Raw genomic sequence first — 20,710 nt, 5'->3', positions numbered from 1 at the left:
TCTATTTCACATTTATTACTGCATTTAGATTACTTATTAGAAACAATAATAGGAATAAAAATGGCATACTCGTGAAAACCAAAACTCACTTTTGTTGAGATTGTAACTTTTTTTTCTCTTCATAATATTATGATTCATCTTCATTCTAGTACTTATTCTCCTAGACCAAATGCATAGAAGTAAAAGAATCAAAATCCCTAAAAGAGCTGATTTCCATTTCCATGATAATTGATTTTTCATTCCTATTCTCATTTTTAATAAATAATCCAGAGGCAATAACGTATCAAAAATGGAATGAATTTCTTGCTCTAGTTCCTTATTCCCTTGGACTACATGGAATAGGAATGAAAATAAGACAAAAACAACAATACAGCAGATTGATTTGGTTTCCATAACAATGAATTTTTTGTTTCTATTCCCATTCCGAAAAACAATTCCAACACAATACTCATTCTCATTCTCTACTCCAACATTTCAAACACAGCCTTGGAAGTGTTCCATTCCTAGTTGCAAACAGAAGACAAAAGAAAATGGATAATTTGATATTGCTCATCAGCCACTAGTTACTGAATTCACCTGTCATTTGACATGAATGAACAAATAGCACATGCCCTTATCTAAGTCTTTAATCTCAGAAATCAAATAATAGGAAGTAAATGTGTTGTTTCTCCATGGCCACAAGTCCAACCAAGATCACAGCCCAGAAAAATAGCAGCAGTCAAGAAGATGACAATGATGATGATGATGATGATGATAGGACAAAGAGTAGCCATATTTTACAAGCTTATACTCCGCATAATCACATCACTCTTCTTAAAACTGTCAACATTTCTGATTCTAACAATAGTTCAACTTCTGATATACATCACACAAGGCTAAAGAGCAAATGAAGAGGAGAAAAAGAATGCCCTGGACTACCAAAATCACAATGATGTCACACCAATTGGCGACTTTTTGCTCAATACAATATACAACATATTTCAACACAACTATCAGAAATAACTGACTAAATTGTGAGGAAGGCCTGACAGATCCATGGAGTATACAAGATGGCATTGTAGGTCTTTTATATATGATTGTATGGTGCCTACCTCAAGCATTTTCTATTTATATATATATATATATCATCCTTTACACCCCACCATTGATGATGAACCAGACATTCAGAGCTCTGGGTTTTTCTCAGTGGCAGTTATCTGGGCTTTGAGTCACTTCCCTTGCTCCGGAAGGATGAGAGTGAGAAGAATGATCGTGGAGCTGTAAAATTTAGACCAGAAAAGAACAAATGATTGATCATTTACATGTAATATTAGATTTAATATATTTATATCAGATATATGCAAAAGACTACAATATACAAGTAAAATTGTCAATTCCAAAGGCCAAGATATGCAGTTAGAAAGGAAGCATTCAATTGCATCAACCATAGACTTGGTATAGGGGTGGCAGCAGTTAAACAGCCATATAATAATATTGGGTTCAAAAAAGTTTGCTGAGTGGCAAAAACCCTAGCTGTCTTGGTTAGAACCCATTCAATCATGCCAATGTAACTAGATACGAAGGTGGCAGTCATTCCAGTCAGGTTGAGCTCAAACATTTACAATTTCACAAATGACCAAAGCCCCGTCCTTATTGGAAAGGTGAACAAACTCAATCCCAAAACCAAATTTCCATTCCCACTTCTTCTCCATGTTATCCAAATATCAATATTAGTTTATTGTAATACTGGATAATAAATCACTATCACAAGCTAGGTAGGAATAGTAATTTAGGTCCAAAGCAATGTATAAGGTGCAACAGATTGTAATAGAACAATGCATTTTTCCCTTAGGAAGAACCATTTTTACCACTGGCAATACCATAACTACCAATCATTGCACCATACACGAGTGTTTAGGACCTGAGATCTTGACTGAAAAGGAAGCAATTGGCATTTGTTTTCTAAATCTAATGTGGGCCTTCTATTAACAGTGGTACTGTTATAACCAAATCATGAAGTTTGTTTTTAAAGTTTGGTTTGAAGTATTTACATGTTGAATCAATGACAGTGGACTACTTATCTCAAACCTACAGCAGTTCCCAGGATAATCATGTTGCCATTTGAGTGCCCTTCTAAGCTGATGCATATTGTAATTGGTGATGCTAGAGAATGTGCTTATGATAGGGTCAACATGAACCAGATTTAACTCATAAATGAGACATAGAGGAGGATATCAGAACCTAACCAGATGGGGCTGGAAAGGCAGACATCAACCCCATGCGATTTGTCAGGTCAGGTAAGAAATACCATCCCTGCCACAAAAATACAGAATGGGATGTCTTTTTTGCACACAACTGCAGTGTTTCTTAAGAGTTAAAGCAATCATAAAGCTACAGTCAACAAGGCAAGGACAAACTACTGAACAAGAATAGATAAGCATTCACCTTTTAAAGAGCTTCCAGATAGATGATCCTCCCTCAGTTTGAAGTTTGCAGGAGGTGCTGGGATAGAGCTATGTAAGGCTTGAACTGTAAGAAAAAAGCAGCACTGAGTTTTCAACTTGTAAATCTAGACATATATCTTGCTCTACAACATAAGCATAAAAAGGAAACTAAAACAGAAAAATAAAGCACAAATAAAATAAAACAACATTCTTTTAAGTTTGAACCTGAGAAACAAAAAGTTGTTGAAAAAGAAGCTTGCTAGATTTTTTTCTTTTCGCTTAAGGGTAGAATATGAAAAGGAAAAAGAAAAGGATGTCTTAAACTGAGAACAGTTTCTGATAAGCAGAAATTTCCCAAAGGAAGAAAACAAGAGAGAGATGCACAACAAAGATTTTATGGTTGTTCTCAAATCAACTCATAGATGAGCCTCAGCTTTTGTAACGTTAGGAATCCTAGTTGGACCTCCAACTCAACCTAAAAATTGAATGGCAGAGATTTCTTTTGTTCTCAAATCATTTCCTAGATTAATTGCTCAGCAACATTAGGAATCCCAGTTGGACCTCCGAATGAACTCAAAAATTGAATGGTAGAGATTTAAACAGTCATTTGGGCTCATGGAACCACCAAATGGCACCTTTGCAGCCTAAGCAACTCCCTCATAGAGAAGAGGAGTTGAAGTTAAGGCTGCAGACACTGAACTTGATCTATTGAGATCATTCTTCTAAACAACACCTTTGATTGAACTAAATCATATAAATTAAAATTATCCCATAAACTAAAGACGAGTTTGGAGAGACCTTGTTCAAAAATGCCTATGAATATAATAATTTTTCATATCTAGGAAAGAAGGTGTGGACATGCATCACAATCCTTCAAAAAAATATAAACTCAAAAAAGTAGCAAATTGCTGTAGACATTTCTACTAAAACAAATTAAATCTTGATTTGATGTAAGCAGCCTTAAAAAAAGATGCTCAAATACTGAAAGATCAGGAAACATATAGGTTACCATGTTCATTGAACAACTCGCTTTCATTGAAGCTATCATCAGATGGATGACCTTGAGAGAATCCCATTCTCGATTTCCTCAAATCTTCAGATGAACGATTGGCAGGATCACGTCCATCTTCAGTATCATCATCTCCTTCAGAAGTTGTAGCAGATATCCAATCAACCAGACTCTCTGTCCCACGGTGTTTCCTTCCAAACTTTAATAACCGTTTAAACCCTTTTGTCACATCCTTGCGAGATTGGTTGTGGGAAGAGTTGGCAACGAGAATAGGTTTTTGAGCGCTTCCCCATTTCTTTCTCATCCGAGCAGCATCAGCCTCTGTTTGGGTAAGTGAATGGGAATTCCAAGATGCAGGGCTTCCAATTGGAGAGTCCACAGATGCATCAATATCTGAGGTCTCATTTGGATAAGAAAAAGAATGATGCATGCGAGAGTTCCATGACACAGGGCTTTCCCCTGGTGACTCCTGCACAGACCCTATTGTGTGGAATGCCGAAGGAACTGCCACAGGCAACTCAGCTACTGAGGCAGGGTCCACTTGAGATAGAGATCTTAAAGTATCACCATTTTCAGACTCAGAATTACCTGATTTGTCAGATTCATTGCTCAGTCTTGGTTTTCCATTATCCATATCTGTACCATCTTCTGCCGTCATGGTTTCAAACTCTTCTTCTTCCTCCTCCTCTTTTACCATATCCACTGAATCTTCCACCTCAAAGGCAGACTCATCAAATTCTTCTTCATTTTTCAAAGCCTCAGATGCCATTGAGGCCTTCAACTTAGCAATACTAGCTCCAGCACCAGGACCTATGCCATTGCCCTTCCTAAGAAAAGGCTTTGACTCCACATTCTTAGAAAATTTGTCATAGAGGCCTTGCTCAGTCTGCTCTTTATCAAATTTTAATGGTGCCAGAACCACACCATCAGAGTTCAAGTCAGACAAGTCCTTACTCTCTACAGGATTAGCAGAGCTTTTCCTCAAGGACTGAGATCGCCTTGGCTTCTCTTCCTTGAAAAGAGTCATCTCATCACTGTTGCTCTTGGTGCGGGCAATGCTTCTCAACTGCGATCGCGGTGTTACTTTGCTGATTCCAGAAGAAGGCTTTGTGTTTTCCTTTCTGAAATCAGAGAAGTTGGGAACAGACTGTGCAAGGGGATTTTCTGATTGCGCTCTTCGCCTCCCAGAACTAGAATTGAGAGCTTTTGCAGATGACCGTGGAACTGGTGTTGCTGAGGTGCGAGGGGTGGCTGAAGATAAATTCCTGTTAGGCAAAAACTTCTTGGTTTGGGTGCTCCTAGATGCACTATCTCCAAAAGCTGCCTCACTAAACAATTTATCTTGACCATAAGGCTTCTGTTCAAGAAATGCAGATTCATCTTCATACTCTTCACTCTGAATGGAATCAATTGACAACTGTCAAAAAGAAAACCAATGATTTGCCAGTTACAAGTGATACTTGGAAAAAAAAAATAAACTGACCATAAAATTTTCAAAAAAAAAAAGCATCCAAATCTACCAATTAATAATCATATGACTTATTTCTTCATAAGATGATCAAAATAAAGAATACCTGCTCCCTCTTCATAGCGGATCTCATATTGAACGATCTGAGTTTCTCAGCACGTCTACGAGCATTGGATACCGAATCCTTTCTGTCTGCTGATAATGAAAATTTGGCCTTCATCTCCGCTCTACTGCGTTCAAGGGTATCCTGCATAGCCTTCATCTTGGCCTCCTTCTCTGCCCTCTTAGAACCCCATTCTTCCCTCAGTTTTGCATCTCTTTTCTGCATATACCGATCATAGAATTTTCCTCTAGAATCATCTGAAAAACCAAGCTCAGAGAGATTCTGCCTGAGAGTATCTCCATAATTTTCATTATCTACAGTTTTCATTACTGGACTAACATTGAATTTTGCCAAATTACTGGAACTCCCCACAGGTGTCATCATGTTCTTGTCAGGAAATTGTGCAGAATCAATCTCAGTTGTGGGTTTTCTGTACTGGGAACTTACTACTGGTTCCACCTGCATGTCGGCAGGCTTGCTTCTCCTTGAAGAGGTGGACAGATCTCCCGGAACTCGAAGCTTGTGCTCTGCAAAAAGCTTTTCAAGTTCATTTGCCTTCATTTTCAGCTCATCATTGAGTTCCTGATTTCCTTTAGACTGCCTTACCCTCTGAACTTGTTCTATAGGTGCAGTTGAGAACGAAGTGGAGCTCTCTTGATTATCTGAACCCCTTTTACCAGCAAAAGCAGGCTTAGTATTCCCATAAAAGGAACTGCTCTCATCCCTCTTTACTTGTGACTTCTTGATCTGTTCAGGACCAGAAACCTGCTTCTGGAACTTCATTCTCTGCAGTGTAGAATCGTCCACTGTTGTGGGTTTCTTGTCTGACGATGCCAAATCTCTCTTTTCCTCTTCCTCAATTTCTCCTACAAAGGACTTCCACTGGGGCTGAGGAGTCAGTTCATCAACCACAGACCCTTTTGTTACAGACAACGAAGCTTCCCTAACTTTTGAACCAATTCCACCTTCCAGCTGCCCGGAGGGCAATTTGGAATGAGCCTGAGAACTTGATAAATCCTTAGAATTCGGAGCAACCTCTACAGCTTGTCTCAGAGAGCCCCAAAAACCCGATTGAGCAATTGCCTGATCTCTACTTCCAGCATCATCCACTCTATTGGAAGAAACTCCAAACTGAGTGAGAGCAGAGCCCTGGTTTTTCAATCCTGCGGGCTCAGCCCGATCAGATACAACTTTTGACTGTATCTCAGAAGCTACCTGATCTTTATTTACACCGTGATCTTCACCTGCAGAGGAACCCTTCAACCTCTCTTGCAAAGCCGAATGATTGGTAAAACCAAGCTTCTCTGCTTTACCCTGAAAAGATCTGAATTGGGTTTGTGAAACTGCTTGATGGTCGTCAGCCCGGACTGAGACCGACCCAGTCCCACTATTCGATGGATCTTTGAACCCAGAATCACAGGGTCTAGGGGGGAAAACACCCTTGGGTTCGGCACTATTTGGAGTTGCTGTATCGGTCAAAGATTTGGTCTGCGGAAGGGAAGAAATAGAAGGCGTGCACAAGGGGCTTTCCGTATCCTTCTTTTCGAAGCTCAAATCAATGCTCATGTCACTGGCCCCACTCCATCTCCTTAGAACAGCCTTCTCAACCACCGCCGGAGCGGATGACACGTCAGAAGAAAGCCGCCTCAGCTCAACGGACTTCCCAACCACGACTTTTCCACCACTACCGCTAGTAGAGCTCTCCTTCTGTTTGTTCTCAAAGAGGTTAATTCGGTCCTGCACGCTGAGTCGCCTCGCGGGTTGACTCCCCTGAATTGAAGACGCTGACGACGGTTCAGTCGGAGTCGGAGTCTCTTTCTCGGGACCACCGTCGCCTTCCTTCTCCTTCTCCTTCTCGCCTAGGCTACGTCGACCAGGGAAGTTGAGTGTGGTGGACTTGGTTGGCTGACACGTGGAGGGCTTCGGCACTTCAGGCTCTTGGGCCGCCGGCTGTTTGTTTTCGGGCGGCTCATCTATGGACATGTCCGACCCGGAAGATGACCTGACGGCTCGGTCGTCGGCGCCGCCCTTCCATGTTGCGGTGCTGATGAGGTCCGGCCGCCTTTGGCACAATGAAAAGAATTTGCTACAAGCTTCACTGCGGAGGAAAGAAAAAATAATAAGAAAATATTTTTACATTTTAGGAAATAAATAGTTTTTTTTCTTTTTGTAATTTTTCGGATCGAACTTCGAAAAATAGAAAACAGCACTTGAACTGCCACACCTGCCATACCGGCTGTACCTGCCATATTGTGACATGCAGGGTTTTTATTTTATTCTTTATTTTTTCGGAACAAATATTTAATTTATTTTAACTTTATATAGTTTTTATCATTTTTATTTTTAGAGTGTGATAACTGAAACTGATTTTGAGATTTGATTAGCAAGTACGGTGGGCCCAACAGAAAGAACCATCGCTCCATATATCATATATATATATATATATATATATATATATATGGGGACTCTCATGGTAATGCAACAGCATGTCAGCAACCATAACACATGTTGGACCCACTCTACTGCATGGTGGCCCACCCAAGTATTTGTACGATCATGCAACATATTGGAAATGGAATCCGGGCCCAGAAAACCCAATAGAGGCCCACTTCATCTCCTCCGATAAAATAACAAATCCCAAACCAGACATTTGATGGTATATGAAGCAATATGATAAAAGCAGGGAAGAGAGAAGATAAAGAGGACTAAGTTTAATAATGAATTTTTCTCCCGGTAGAAAAATGGAAATTTTCAAGAAAAGAGCTAATAAATTCTCAGCATTGTTTCCTGTTCTAAAAAACAAAAAACTGTTTTTTAAAAACAATTGCCCAATAGGCCCTTAAATTTCCTAGATATTAGAATAATAATTCATTTGAAAATCAAGCAAAACCCTTTCCATGTCCACACTTTCTGGGGACAAATTTCAAAAAAAATTGCACTGGTGGACAGTAGGCTACCAAGAAAAAGAATGCTAAAAGTGACATAAGAGAGACGAAGGTTTGGCCTGAAGACATGATTCCAGAATTGTTACCTTAACCGGTGGGCACCAAACCTATCAGAAAAGATCTGGAGTTCTGCTACTGTCTCTGGGTTAAAACCAGCAGCTGATGCCCGAGAACAAGCCATGGTTAAGTCCTGTCTAACCGCGACAAGTCGTACATCAATGGCCCTCAGGAGCTCCTTCCTGTGTAAATGGGAAAATTAGAGCATTAGATTGACATTCAGCATATCATCAACACATCAGTCTGAGGGTGATTCGCGTAATGTTAGCATGATCAGGTACACCTCCGTTTAACCACCCATTCATGTTCTACTATCTCATCTAGAATTAATTGACTGTAAAAATAAATAAAATGGTAATTCTTCATTAAAATGAAAAATTCAAAATTTATTTCTCTAATTGTTAAAAAATTTCCGTAATTATTTACAAATCCAAGTAATTTTCTTTTTTTACTGGCTTTTAAGTTTTGAGAATGGAAAAATATGAATAGGTAGTTGTATCACACCAGCCACAATGAAGGTCCTGGATACTTTCTCTTTCTTTTGGTTTGACAGGCAGTTCAGTTCTAATTGTAAACTATAAACATCCAGTTTCATCTAAAGGCATGGTCATTATCCAGGTTCTCCCTGCTTCAAACACTAACATTTTGTGCTAACATCTAAATAAATAATGTATCCCTGGCAACTAAAGCAAACTGGAAAGAGAGAGAGAAAGAGAGGTATTACTTGGTTGCGTCAGCTGCGGCTATGGATCCTGTTACATCTCCACCTGAAACAAATTACAGGTCCGGCAACTGTGTAAACAAGCTAATATGACAAATAAAATATTCCAAGACAAGACTTATGGTTTCAGCTCGCTAATATGACAAATAAATTTTATTTTTTTATTTTTGATAAGTAAAGGATAAAAATTGTATTTAAAAAAGCCGCCAAAACTGCGGCTTAAAGATTAATATGACAAATAAAATATTCCAAAACAAGACTTATGATTTCAGCTCTTTCTTCAGTATCAACTTCAACATGGCTGAGCTGCCATTGGAAATTGGGAAAGGAGAGGCAAAGGAGCCAATGTAAGCAAACACACAGCATTAATGTACAGCTAACCAATATCAGAATTCACTTAAAACGATTTCAGATATCAAACTTTCTTCTCCTCTCTAAAAACAACAATTCACCAAATAAAACCATCAAGAAAATAGTAAGACCAATAATTTGTGAATTATTTACAAATGACAAGAATTAAATGAACACTTCCCTAACCAATTCCAAATCTTCCTAATATGGAAATTTTTACCTCATATTGTAGTTTCTTGATTTCCTAAGTGAAACACCACAATTCTTGTTTTTGGCTCTACTTGGATTTTTTTATAGAACCTAGTCACCATGCAAATGGTGTTTTTCTCTCTATATATATTTTATTTCCTCAAATCCAGTTTGCAAGGCAAGGCTGACAGCCTTCAATAACCTTAAAGGCTGGCCCCATGGTAGAAAAGAAATGTCATGCATATCTAGATGCATTTAACAGTGCACTTGTTTTGAATAGTGTTATTTGACCATTAGTTTGTTGTCTAGACATTAGACAGCATAGAAATATTTTTGTCAAAAACTGTTCTTGAAATCCTGGGTTCAAGCCTCTGTAACAGGTAAAGCATTTGTTTGTTTCTCCATTTGTTTGTCACTCCACATGCCAGAGTCCGTTTTTACACTCTTCGCCCATTTTCCAATAATTTTGGCTTTTATGAACTGTCTAACAGCACTATGTCTAGCTTATTGAGAGCTTGTTTTCTTGGGACTGGATTGGTTCTCATTTAAGCTTTGCTTTAATGGGTTTTCCTCAGTGGGTTTTGTTTGAAGGATCTCTTATCCTTCTTTATAGGCCCAAAGTCATGTCTATAGTTATACAACAGTTCAGAGAGAGAAGGAATTAAAAAAAATGCAACCAACAAGTTCATGGGAGTATTAGAAATAATGGGACATGTGGAAGCTGTTTGATATGGTAACCTCCAAAAGATAGAATTGAAGATAACCATAAAAGAAGAGAATGGGTTGTGTCTCCAACAACAACAACACCCATCCCCATAACAACTACGAAAAAGAGGCAGCCAATGACATGGAGAGCACAGTACCAACCACTTCAATTTGACAGTTCCTAAATTATTGGTCTATTCTCTAACAACTTTATCCCTGAGGAAAGTGACACCCTAACAGCACCATAGCATATTGAGTCTTCTCTCTCTCTCTTTTTTTTTTTTTTTCCTTTTGAAAGTGGATTAAGTTCCTGTTGTGCCCTCGTCTGGTTTTCTTTCGTGGATGTCCAATACTCTTTTTTCTTTTTCCCTTTTTTCTTTCCTTTTGATATTGTTCAAGGATCTCATACCCTTCTCTATATTTCTTCATTTTGTTTCCAATAAAATTTGTATGCTTCCTGTTGAGGAAAAAAAAAAAGCCTATGGCAAGCTGACAAACACTTCAATAATCTTTGTTTCTGTATCAAAAAATTCAACCCACTAAGCCCAAAAATTCTGTTTTAGAGTTGTATATTAGTTTAGAAAAAGGAAACAAAAAACCCCACTAACAAAGTGTGGTGAATATGAGAATGATAAAAAAAGACGGAATAACAATGGCAAGTAGAATTAACTTAAACCTTTACTTATCAAAAAAAAAAAAAACAATGGCAAGTAGAAGCCGTATGATATAATAACATCTAAATGGTAGAAATCCAAGATAACTATGAAAGAGAACATGGATATATTATGTCTCTAACATGGAATACAGAGCACAAAAAGCATCCTTTTAATATAGATTTGAAGATATTAAAATATGTTTGTACTTCAAATCTTCAAATATGTTTGTCTCCCCACAACATCCCTAAACCGCCTTTCCCCCTGCTGTAAAGGAAAAGGAAAAGGAAAAGGAAAAAGACGTGCCAACAAGGGGATAGAAACAAAAACCAATTCAACTTCAAAGCCGCATGTTAAGCCAACAGATGATAGAACAATCTGGAAAAATGTTACCAAGAGAGGCAAAACCATGTACCACTCAGCCTAAAACATCAATTTTAGTTTTAAATTTCACTGCAGAAGATAAACATGCAGCTGAGCATGACTACACAAAGTTACTTTTGCAAGTGTTTCACAGACGCCCTCTGTAAGCGACACCCAAGCCATTCCAGCAAGAATTCCATCCTTAAGGAACCTAACATGGAGTGCCAAACTAATCCACAACCCAAGAATCAAGTTTTGTGTTCTTTAGACCCATGCATAGTCCCATGTTATTCATATTATGGAAGGACAGTTAGAATGAGCTTCCCATGGCTGATAGATGAACACCACAATCCTAAAAATTCCTTCCCATAACCATTAATGCACATGAAAAATGCCTTAACATTGTCACTACTCTGAGTTAAAATCCAGGCTTACAATCATGGATCATTGCAGCCACCAAAGGAACAAGACATGAATTTTTCAACTCACTCAATTTTGTTTTCAAGCTTGATTTTAAGGTTGAGATATTTAAGGTCTAAGGTATTACTTCAAGAATTCATAGCCTCTCCTACCACTATGGAAAAAGAAAATAAGAAACAGAAGTTATTTTAGCACAAGTATAAGCAAGAATTTCTTGCATTTATGTCCAAGCTACCAAGAGCAGATAAATTCATGGGAGGTCACAATTGGCAACTGCATTCCTCCATACAACTCAACCACAAGAAACCTTATCAACCTATACACAATCAACTAAGGCCTTATTTCTTCCCTGCTTGCCCCATCATCAACCTAATCTTCTGCTAAACCATTGGTTTTTCCTTATTGAATCATTATCCATCCTATTTGGCTCTTTCTTTATCCTTTTAATGCCCTTCACGTTTAGTCACATTTCTCTTATCACCTACTGGTGCCATCTCTAAGCTCTCACTTTTCCTTCTTTTTTTTTCTTACTTTTCTAATAGGAAAGTTCTTATTTTTCTTATTGCATATAGACATCATTCAATTTAAATTTGAATAATATTACCAAGCATTGACAGTGTCTAGAGGTGAGTCTTCAAGGTATACTCATGAAAAAAAAAAGGACGATTTTGCTAATTTGGGTTCTTTACCATCATAATTAGTAATTAGTAGGTATGTAAGCCTCATTTAAAATTTGAGAATTTTTTATTGGAAATTTCTATTTAAGTTAAGCTGTTATATTTTAAAAAAAGGTTTTTTCTAGAAGTTTCTGTTTCAAATCATTTTAGAATTTAGAAAATCTTCTTTATTAGAAATTCCTATTACAAGAAGTTCCTATAACTTTTTAATTTTTTTAATTCTAGAAAGAAAGGTTTTCTTTTCTTTTTCATTTTATCATTTGGAAGGTTTTAGGAGTTCTGAGAAAGAACTAAGGATCATAATAAGTTATTGTAAGGTTAGGATTCTTTTGACATCATTTAATTGAGTTTTTAGGGCTTCCTAAAGCCTATGAATAAGGTTAATTGTTATAAAATGAAATTATGATGAATAATATTATGTTTTTGCATACCTTGCAATTTCCAATGGTAAAACTCCATTATTTTGCTTTTAGAGTGAAACCTCTAGAAGCCCTTAGTGAGGCTCTAAGGTTTCCTTATCTTTTCTTCTCTATCTTTTTCTTTTTCCTTTTTCTCACTTTTATTCTCACAGCCACAATGTTAATTCCTCATTCCTCTGCTTATCATAAAGGAGTGAAACCCTAGCTCAACTTGTTTAATTGTAGATAGACAATCTAAGGTTCTCCTATATAAAATGGGCTGCCTACATAGCAAACCTGCAACATGATGTAGTGAATGACATGGCATTTATTGAACACAACGCTCCAAAAAAATATTTCTTCACTTCATCCATCCTGCTAAGGGTTTCTAACCAAGACATCAAAAACCACTACTGTCATTGGTAGATCACTAAACCTAGCTATGCAACTATTCCTCTGTTTCTAGTAACTTTCTCCGTGAGCAGTCCCACTTATGCCTCATCAGAGATAAAGTGAAAAATGGGAAGGAATGAACTAGACATGATTCCTCTTCATACATAATGAAGAATGCCACACAAGGAAATATAAGGAATTCAAAATCTCATGTAAACACCATAGTTACATGTGTATTTAAAAGGGTACAGAGAAAAAGAAAAAGAATGGACCAGCATTAAATTCTATATGGAAGTAATTTTAGACAAATTAAAGTTGTAAGAGTTCATTCAAAGCAATGAGACCTACCTGATGCGCTGGAAACTGGATCTCCTACCCCCTGAAATAGAAGAGTCCCAAAATTCAGTAAAATAAAGGGTATGCTACAGGATTATTATTGCAAATATTCTCCAATGAATAACCTGGGAGCTCCTACCTGCGAATAGATTGTCCGGGCTGCTTCCAACTGAGACACCTCTGCATCAAATGTATTGACCAGTTCCAAAACCTCTGGTGTACTAACAAACCTCACAAACCTGAAAAACAAGAAGCTCGAATCAAATCAAAAGGCCGAAAATAGACCCACTTCTACTTCAAACTCTGTTCACAAGAAGCCGAATAATTTTCCACAGAAAATCAGCATACCTCTCCAGCGTTCCTTTAGTGAACCACAAATCAGCATTTTTATATTTTTCAACTTCGAGCTTAATAGACTGAACTGCCAATGCAACCTGTTCTTCCACAACCTTCAAATGAGTCACAAATGGTTTTACCAATCCCGATGCAAGCTTCTCAGTGTTTCCATCTCTGGAAACAAATAATTCACATCTGCCCAAAATGAAACCCAACAAACATCAATACCAAATATAGAAATATCTCCATAATATAAAACCCCATCCACAATATCCTCACCTTGACCGCTTGGGCGACAACTGGAATACAGCATAGTCAAGAGCCCCGTCCGATTTCATTTTCCTTCGATTGTACTCACACTCCCTCTTCTGCGCCCTCTTTCATATAATCAAATGTATGCACTTCTCAGCGCAGATCGCGATAATCTTGATTAATCAAATCTTAAAACCATCAAAAACCCCACCAACAAAACCTTAGAACCACAATGTAGATTCTGCAACCAAAAAAAAAATCAAACATTAAAACAAAAAAAAAACAAAAGAAAAAAGGAAGCAAACAAACAAACAAACAAACTGAAAAAAATCCAACCAATCACCAAACCCCACCAATTGGAGACGAAATTAGAGACGGAAAGAGTGAGGAAAAAAAACACCGACGCCACTCAAATCGACCAATCCAAAAAATGCAAATCCTACCCACAAAAACCACAAACAGAAGCATAACCAAAGCACAAATCAGAAGCAACCCAGATCTGATTCCACCAAACCCTGGAAAGTGGGAGAAAGAATTGAAGCAAATGCGAAATGGATCGTCGGAAATCGGAACTCACCTGAGCAGGCGACGCGGCGAGATCTCGGAAGGCTGAACCGGATCGCCCGAATCGGGTCATGTGGGAACCGACATTCCGGCCTTCTCCCTCTGTGGGTGGTTTGAAAGAGTGGCGGTGTGTGTTGTGAATTTTGCTGTGTTTTGTGTTTTATGTTTTTTTGGTTTTACGAAAACCCTACCCTCCACCAATGGAGTCTCGTAGGTGAAGGTTTTCGCTTTACTCCTTTCTCAAAATGATAAATTATTTTTTCTTTTTCCCTTTCTTTCTTTTTTAACTTTCTCTCTCTAGATACAGTAGAGAGAGAGAGAGAAGAGAGTGATGGTGGTGGACGTGGTGGGTGCTTCAGACAAAATTTTAATTGTAATCTTAATTCTGAACAAGGATTACCCCCCAGGACACTCACTCTCTTTTTCTCCATTTTGAATTACCCATTTGGACTTCACCTCCCTCCTTTCTAATTTACCATTATACCCTTTTCCTTTTAAAAAAAAAGTTAAATACGCTTTTAAGAAAAATAAATTATAAATGTAAAATAATATAATTGCATTTCTTCTACCATTGTAATAACATAGATATAATACGAGAGAAATAATAATTTTTTTAATTCAGTACGATAATATTTACATAATTAGGTGTAAATTATTATAAATGATATCAAATTTGATCATCGACCTTAATGTCGAGGGTTTGTTTAACTCTCTATTTATGTCAATATAAGTACTTTTAAAATCGTTATAAAAACCTTTACAACATGAGAATGGGCAAAAAAAAGTGGTATAGTAAGAATAATATTACCTTTTTTTCTTCCTTGAATTAGTTAAATGTAAGTGGAATTTAAAACATTAGGTTGGTCAATGAAATCATATAGTAAGTTTAACATCCAAAAATACTTGATATGATTTTGATATTTAATATTTTTTAATTAATAGGAATTTCTATTTTTTCAAAATATAAATAAATTATGTTAGAAAATGTCTAAAATCAACAATATTAATAAGTAATAATAATAAATCCCATAATCAAATGATATATTTATGCATTTCATAAATGCAATGATTTTTTTATAATCAATTCTGTAAATTCTCTTTCAAAAAAAAATCAAATACTAAATCTCATTGAATAATTAGTTTAGGGCTTTATCTGCTACAAATTCATATCCATATTTAAAATAATAATAATAATAATAATAATAATAGTAAAAAGAAAGAAGGAGGACCAATGCCGGAGGATATGATTGTACACTTACTTTGAAAGCTAAGGGGCTTGGTTGGACCACATTGAGGAGGAGGGGTAATTGGGTAAATTCAGCAGGCAATCAAGCCTCACCCAACTGTCTACATTCCCCCTGAAAATAAGATTCTACATTTAACGGTTCAATAAAAATGGAGCTTTTGAAAGTGAGAGTCAAAGGTCGACACATCGTGCGGTTCAAGCCGCGAGTCTGATTTTTCTCAAAATTCTTTTAAAAAAAATGATTGATATTTCTTTACCATAATACCCCTCAGAAGGACAAAAGAGCCACTTGTCCACTTATTTTTGAAAATGCCCTCTGCACAATGAAAATATTTGTCCCTGGATCATCTGCCAGGAAAACCTGACACTGATCATGACCAAAAATAAATAAAAATAAAAATACCTATATATATACATATATTTTTAAATTAAGATATTATATATGGAATGTAAAAAATAATAATAAGATTTTTGATAAATTTTTTTGGGTCCAATATTGTAGTATGAGTAATTTTATGTTTAAGAGTAAATTTAATATTTTTTTAAATAAAAAAAATCATATTTTATAAGGATCAAATCATAATTTTGAAAATGTAGAAAGCCATCATTTTCCTCAAATTTATATGAAAAAATTGGATTTTTATTTAATTAACATTTTTAAAAATATCATAATTATTTTATTTTTATTAAAAATAATTTATATGATGTGGATTTTACTATAATAAAATGCTAAGTTGGTAGCTTTGCTTTAATTAAACTAAAATTTGTGATTAGATTTTCCATAGGGTAGGTGCCCTATGTGTCTCCAAACCCTAGATCATATGGGCTCTCACCTATTGATATAAGTTAAATTGTAGAGAGGTCGTAGAGGAGGGATAGCCCTTGGCTAGGTAAGTACTCGGTACTCACCATATAAAGGGAAGTTCAAAAGTAGGCAAAATGGAATAAATAGATTTGGACCAACCAATTTAGTTCACTGTTTGGATGGGTCAGCTGCTCTTTCACTCTATGTGGTGGCATCAATTAAAGATAAATTTTCACTTTGACTTTTATTCCACACAAAGATGTAGACCCAATTCACAAAAATTTTACCTTTGTTATCAAACTTGTGGAACACCCAATTCAAAATATCAAATTATTATTATTATTATTATTATTATATTTTTATCTATTACCCACATCTCAATTAAATTATTGTTATTTTATAAGAGTGAGGAAGTTTTTAAAAATAATTTATGATATAAAAAAAATTTAATATGAAATTTAAAAAAAAACTTGAAAAATATGTTAAAATTGTACAAATAGGGAGTTATAAGAGTTATCGGGATTAATTAATATAAGATTATTTAACTGTTATGTTTTTTTTTTTTAATAATTGATAAAAAAAAATTGTTAAGGTAGTACGGTATCAAACTTCAAATTTGAATTGTTTAGTTAAAACCTAATATATTAAATAAAATATTTAAAAATATGAAACTGATATATAAAAAAATGAATTTCGTATTCAAATAAATGAGATCTAGATCGAAGTATAAATAAATAAAATTATTTTCGTTATGAAATTGGTCGTATGATGTATTTAAAAAATTCAAATGATGTAATGATATATACAATATTAGAAATAGTTTTCTTGGTTGCTTATTTTACTTTTGTCGAAGCATTAATTGAATTGAAAATGGCTTCATTTTGCCCATTTGGGAGGGGGCATTTTCCCACCTCCCAAACAACAGGCAACAGTCCAATTTTAAGCTACTTGTCATTGGCATAGATTTCTTGGTTTTTCTATGATTTTCTTTTGTTTTTAATAGTTTGGAACTTTCACTTTCAAAGGCCATGTGGCCAGTCCCCCATCCGGGTGTGAAATGAACCCATTTTTTTGAGTGGCCAATATGATTGCTTTGGTTGGGTTGAAGTTGACACCTTTGACACGTATCACTTACTTTTTATAAAAAAAATAAACCCCATTATCCAAAATTAAATAAAAATTTAAACAAATATTTATATATTGATCACTTGAGCTTTTTGAATGCCACGTGGCACTTTATGTTATATGTAATGTAATTATGTAATGATTAATTAAAATCATTTGATTTGGGTTTGTAGACTTTTGGATGATTTTGAGGTTAAGCTTAAAAAAGAGTGTAATCTTGGGGGTGTTATGATGAGGAATTTGACGGTTGTGATTGCACTATGTGTGTGGGCCCTCTTTCATGGATTTGTGGTCAATGGGTTTGGGCCATTGAATCATTTTGGATCTAAGAATCCTAATTGCATGATGAGTCGACCTTCTTTTTTATTTTTTATTTTTTATTTTTAAATAAAATTTCTAAGGGTTTGCATTTGAATTTAGTGGTTACCCACCACTTGGATGGTCGGTGGGGGCACCTGTACACCATTGACTTACGGCATCAAATTAGATGGTTGCTCGCCACGTCTTTATCATGAAAGAGGAAATCTGTTGAAAATGTGTTTGGTTACTGGGAAAATGAGAGAGAGAGAGAGAGAAAATGGGGAAACTAATGCCACAATGAGTAGGGGAGAAAGAGAACGGCGTTCCATTGATTTGCTTCTATTACCCTTTTTGTTATTTACTTGATGATAATAATGAAGTGGCCAAGAAAAAAATAATAAGCTATACTATAAGCATCTTAGTTTCCAACCTATTACCTCAAAGCCTTTCAAAAATGCGATCATATCAAAAACTTTGAAAAAATTATTTCAATATATGATTTGAAAATCAATATAGAAAACCCGACATATATTTGTAACTTGTAAGTTGTAATGGTTTATTCCAAAATTATTTGTTTTTTATCCAATAAATCTTAATAACTTTAAAATGCGTTTACATGATTAAGAAAAACTCACTGTATATATAAACATGATATTTTTATTACATCCCATTGAAATATAGGTCATGATTAACATTTACAATAACTCATCTCATTCTATATAGATGTTATTTATTATTAGTTTTAGTGGGTTTTACGAAAAATGTGTGAACGTGATTAAAAGGAGTTTCTTACATAATCAATGATAGTTATATTTTATGACTTTAATTGAAAATAACGTTGATTAATGTGTTTATAGTGCTTTTGTTAGCAAGGAATATATTATAAACATTTATGAAAAACCAGAGTGGGTCGAGCGAGGTGGATTGGTGTAACTAAAAATTTATAAAATAAATATTATATCTTATACATAATTTTTCCTTACAAAATAGTATTGATAAATAAAATATCTAGTCAGTCAATATAATCAAGAGATACTTGAGATAATAAAATTTTTTTATGTAAAAAACTCTCATGCTAACTATGGAGATAAAAAATCACATGGTCTAAAATCGTTAATCTAAATTCACTATATGAGATAAAGTTACATAAATTTACTTAATCATTTTACCTTAAAGACTTACTCTCTAATATTTACAACTTGATCAACATTCGTGACGTAACAACCTTCGATTATTCTAATGAATACTCTTTAGTCTTGCTAGAGGGATGCAAACCTTCAACCCTATATTCTTGAATGAATCATTCAAATGAGAGATTGAGAATGGTATGGCTCGTTAAATTTTCTCTTAACGAGACTCTCTCAATCCCAACAATAAAAAAAATCTCCTTTAACCCTAAAAAGGCTATAATAAGGTCTATATAGGTATAGAGTTTGAAGATGTCAGTATCTCAAAGTTTCTAGATAGGATTTGCATGAAGTCCCGAAAATATTATGTCAATCTTTTGCAAAATTGACATGAGCTCTTGATTGCACTTAACCCCCACTTGAGTGGTCCTATCGTCTTTAAAAGCCTAACTTGTCACAAATCAAATTTTTTTAGACGTACCCGTAACTTTTCAATTAGACAAACAACAACTCTTATATTTAATGAAGAGCAAGTCATTATCTAAAAAGATTTATAAGGTGACACACATGATTTAAATTTTGTTTCCAATTGGCTAGATATCACAAGGAACTGCTTTCAACCCTTTTCCAAATCACTTCAAAGTGATTTTCATAGAATATGTTTGATTCTTAGAAAATACTAAGAAAAGAAAAAAAATATATATTAAAACTATATTTATTTCCAAAAAATTTGAAGGGAATGTAAGAATTTTTTTTGAGAGGAACAATATAAATAAAATAAAATTAGATTTAAAATTAATAAATTATTTTTATATGTTATTTAAATTTATTTTAATTATTTAATATAAAGATTAAATAATTTGAAATTTCATAGGTTTTTAACTATTTTAATTATGTTTTATATTTTTTTATATTTTTCATAATACAATCAAACATAATAAAATATTTTTAAAAATTTTTTATTTCCCTAATAATTTATGAGAGTCAAATATAACTTAAGGAAAATGATTTTTTTCATATTTGATTTCACGATAAAATATACAAAATAAAATAAAATATAATTAAAAATAGTTAGAAATTTATACAATTTAAAATTATTTAATTTTTATAAAATAGATGAAACTAAGTGAAATGATTTTAAAGAAATACATAAAAATAATTTATAAACTTTAAATTTATTAATTTTTTATATTTTTCTTCACCTTTCCTCTTTATTTTACTTTCATCACATTTTTCCTTTAGTTGTTTGAAACTAAATATAATCATATCACTTATCTATAAACACTTGATATTCTAATATTCAAAAAAAAAAAAAGAAAAAAAGCTAGAACTAAAAATGAAACAAAAAAGTAAAGAAAAACACTGAAGGAGGAGGCCAATTCTCCAGGATCGGACACCTTTCTGTACTGAGCTACTTCCTCCGACTCCGGCGGAAAGTGGTCGCCGAGAAGGGCACCACTGTTTCTCTTATCCATCTGCTTCAAGCCTATTAATTTCTTTACTATTTCCCGATTTCTCCCGGAGATCACCAACTCAAGATCAAGCCTGGTTCTAGCTCAGGTAAGTGCTTCTTCGTTTAAATTTCTAACGTTTGCTTTTCTGGGCTTTTTTTTTTTTTGGGAATTTTACAGAGCAAAATTTCATGCAGTTATTTCCATTTGTTTATTATGAAGTGTGATGATTTCTTTCTTTGATTTTGCACTATCACTCTTTGGTGTTTTTGGATTGATTCGTTGACTGGGTT

The 20,710-nt window shown here is 34.9% G+C and overlaps 1 protein-coding gene across 3 annotated transcripts; it reads right to left on the bottom strand.

The window, feature by feature from the left end:
• Positions 1 to 751: 751 nt before the first annotated feature.
• LOC117921540 lies at positions 752 to 14,704 on the bottom strand. Of its 3 annotated transcripts, none has more exons than XM_034839450.1 (12): positions 14,377 to 14,704; positions 14,153 to 14,238; positions 13,827 to 14,040; positions 13,560 to 13,742; positions 13,351 to 13,450; positions 13,224 to 13,254; positions 8,730 to 8,772; positions 8,035 to 8,187; positions 5,007 to 7,101; positions 3,433 to 4,828; positions 2,425 to 2,508; positions 752 to 1,257 (listed from the first exon to the last, which is right to left on the bottom strand). In XM_034839450.1, the coding sequence occupies exons 3-12, from the start codon at positions 13,883 to 13,885 to the stop codon at positions 1,193 to 1,195; spliced, it is 4,209 nt and encodes a 1,402-aa protein (XP_034695341.1). In that variant the 5' UTR covers positions 13,886 to 14,040; positions 14,153 to 14,238; positions 14,377 to 14,704; the 3' UTR covers positions 752 to 1,192. The 3 variants fall into 3 exon arrangements, with proteins under 3 accessions (XP_034695341.1, XP_034695339.1, XP_034695340.1); XM_034839448.1 differs by having other exon boundaries at positions 3,433 to 4,849; positions 14,377 to 14,703; XM_034839449.1 differs by lacking the exon at positions 14,153 to 14,238 and having other exon boundaries at positions 3,433 to 4,849; positions 14,377 to 14,703.
• Positions 14,705 to 20,710: the final 6,006 nt, after the last annotated feature.

Source organism: Vitis riparia, chromosome 9 (genome assembly GCF_004353265.1).
Source record: "Vitis riparia cultivar Riparia Gloire de Montpellier isolate 1030 chromosome 9, EGFV_Vit.rip_1.0, whole genome shotgun sequence".
NCBI lineage: Eukaryota > Viridiplantae > Streptophyta > Magnoliopsida > Vitales > Vitaceae > Vitis > Vitis riparia.
This window is presented reverse-complemented; position numbering and strand designations above follow the sequence as displayed.

Coding starts and splice junctions, on each gene's coding strand:
- LOC117921540 (XM_034839448.1), bottom strand. CDS start 13,885: ATGAAATCGGACGGGGCTCTTGACTATGCTGTATTCCAGTTGTCGCCC. Junction 7,102..8,034: donor TTTGGTGCCCACCGGTTAAG/GTAACAATTCTG, acceptor TTTCCTCCGCAG/TGAAGCTTGTAGCAAATTCT. Junction 2,509..3,432: donor CGAGTTGTTCAATGAACATG/GTAACCTATATG, acceptor TTTTTCTTACAG/TTCAAGCCTTACATAGCTCT.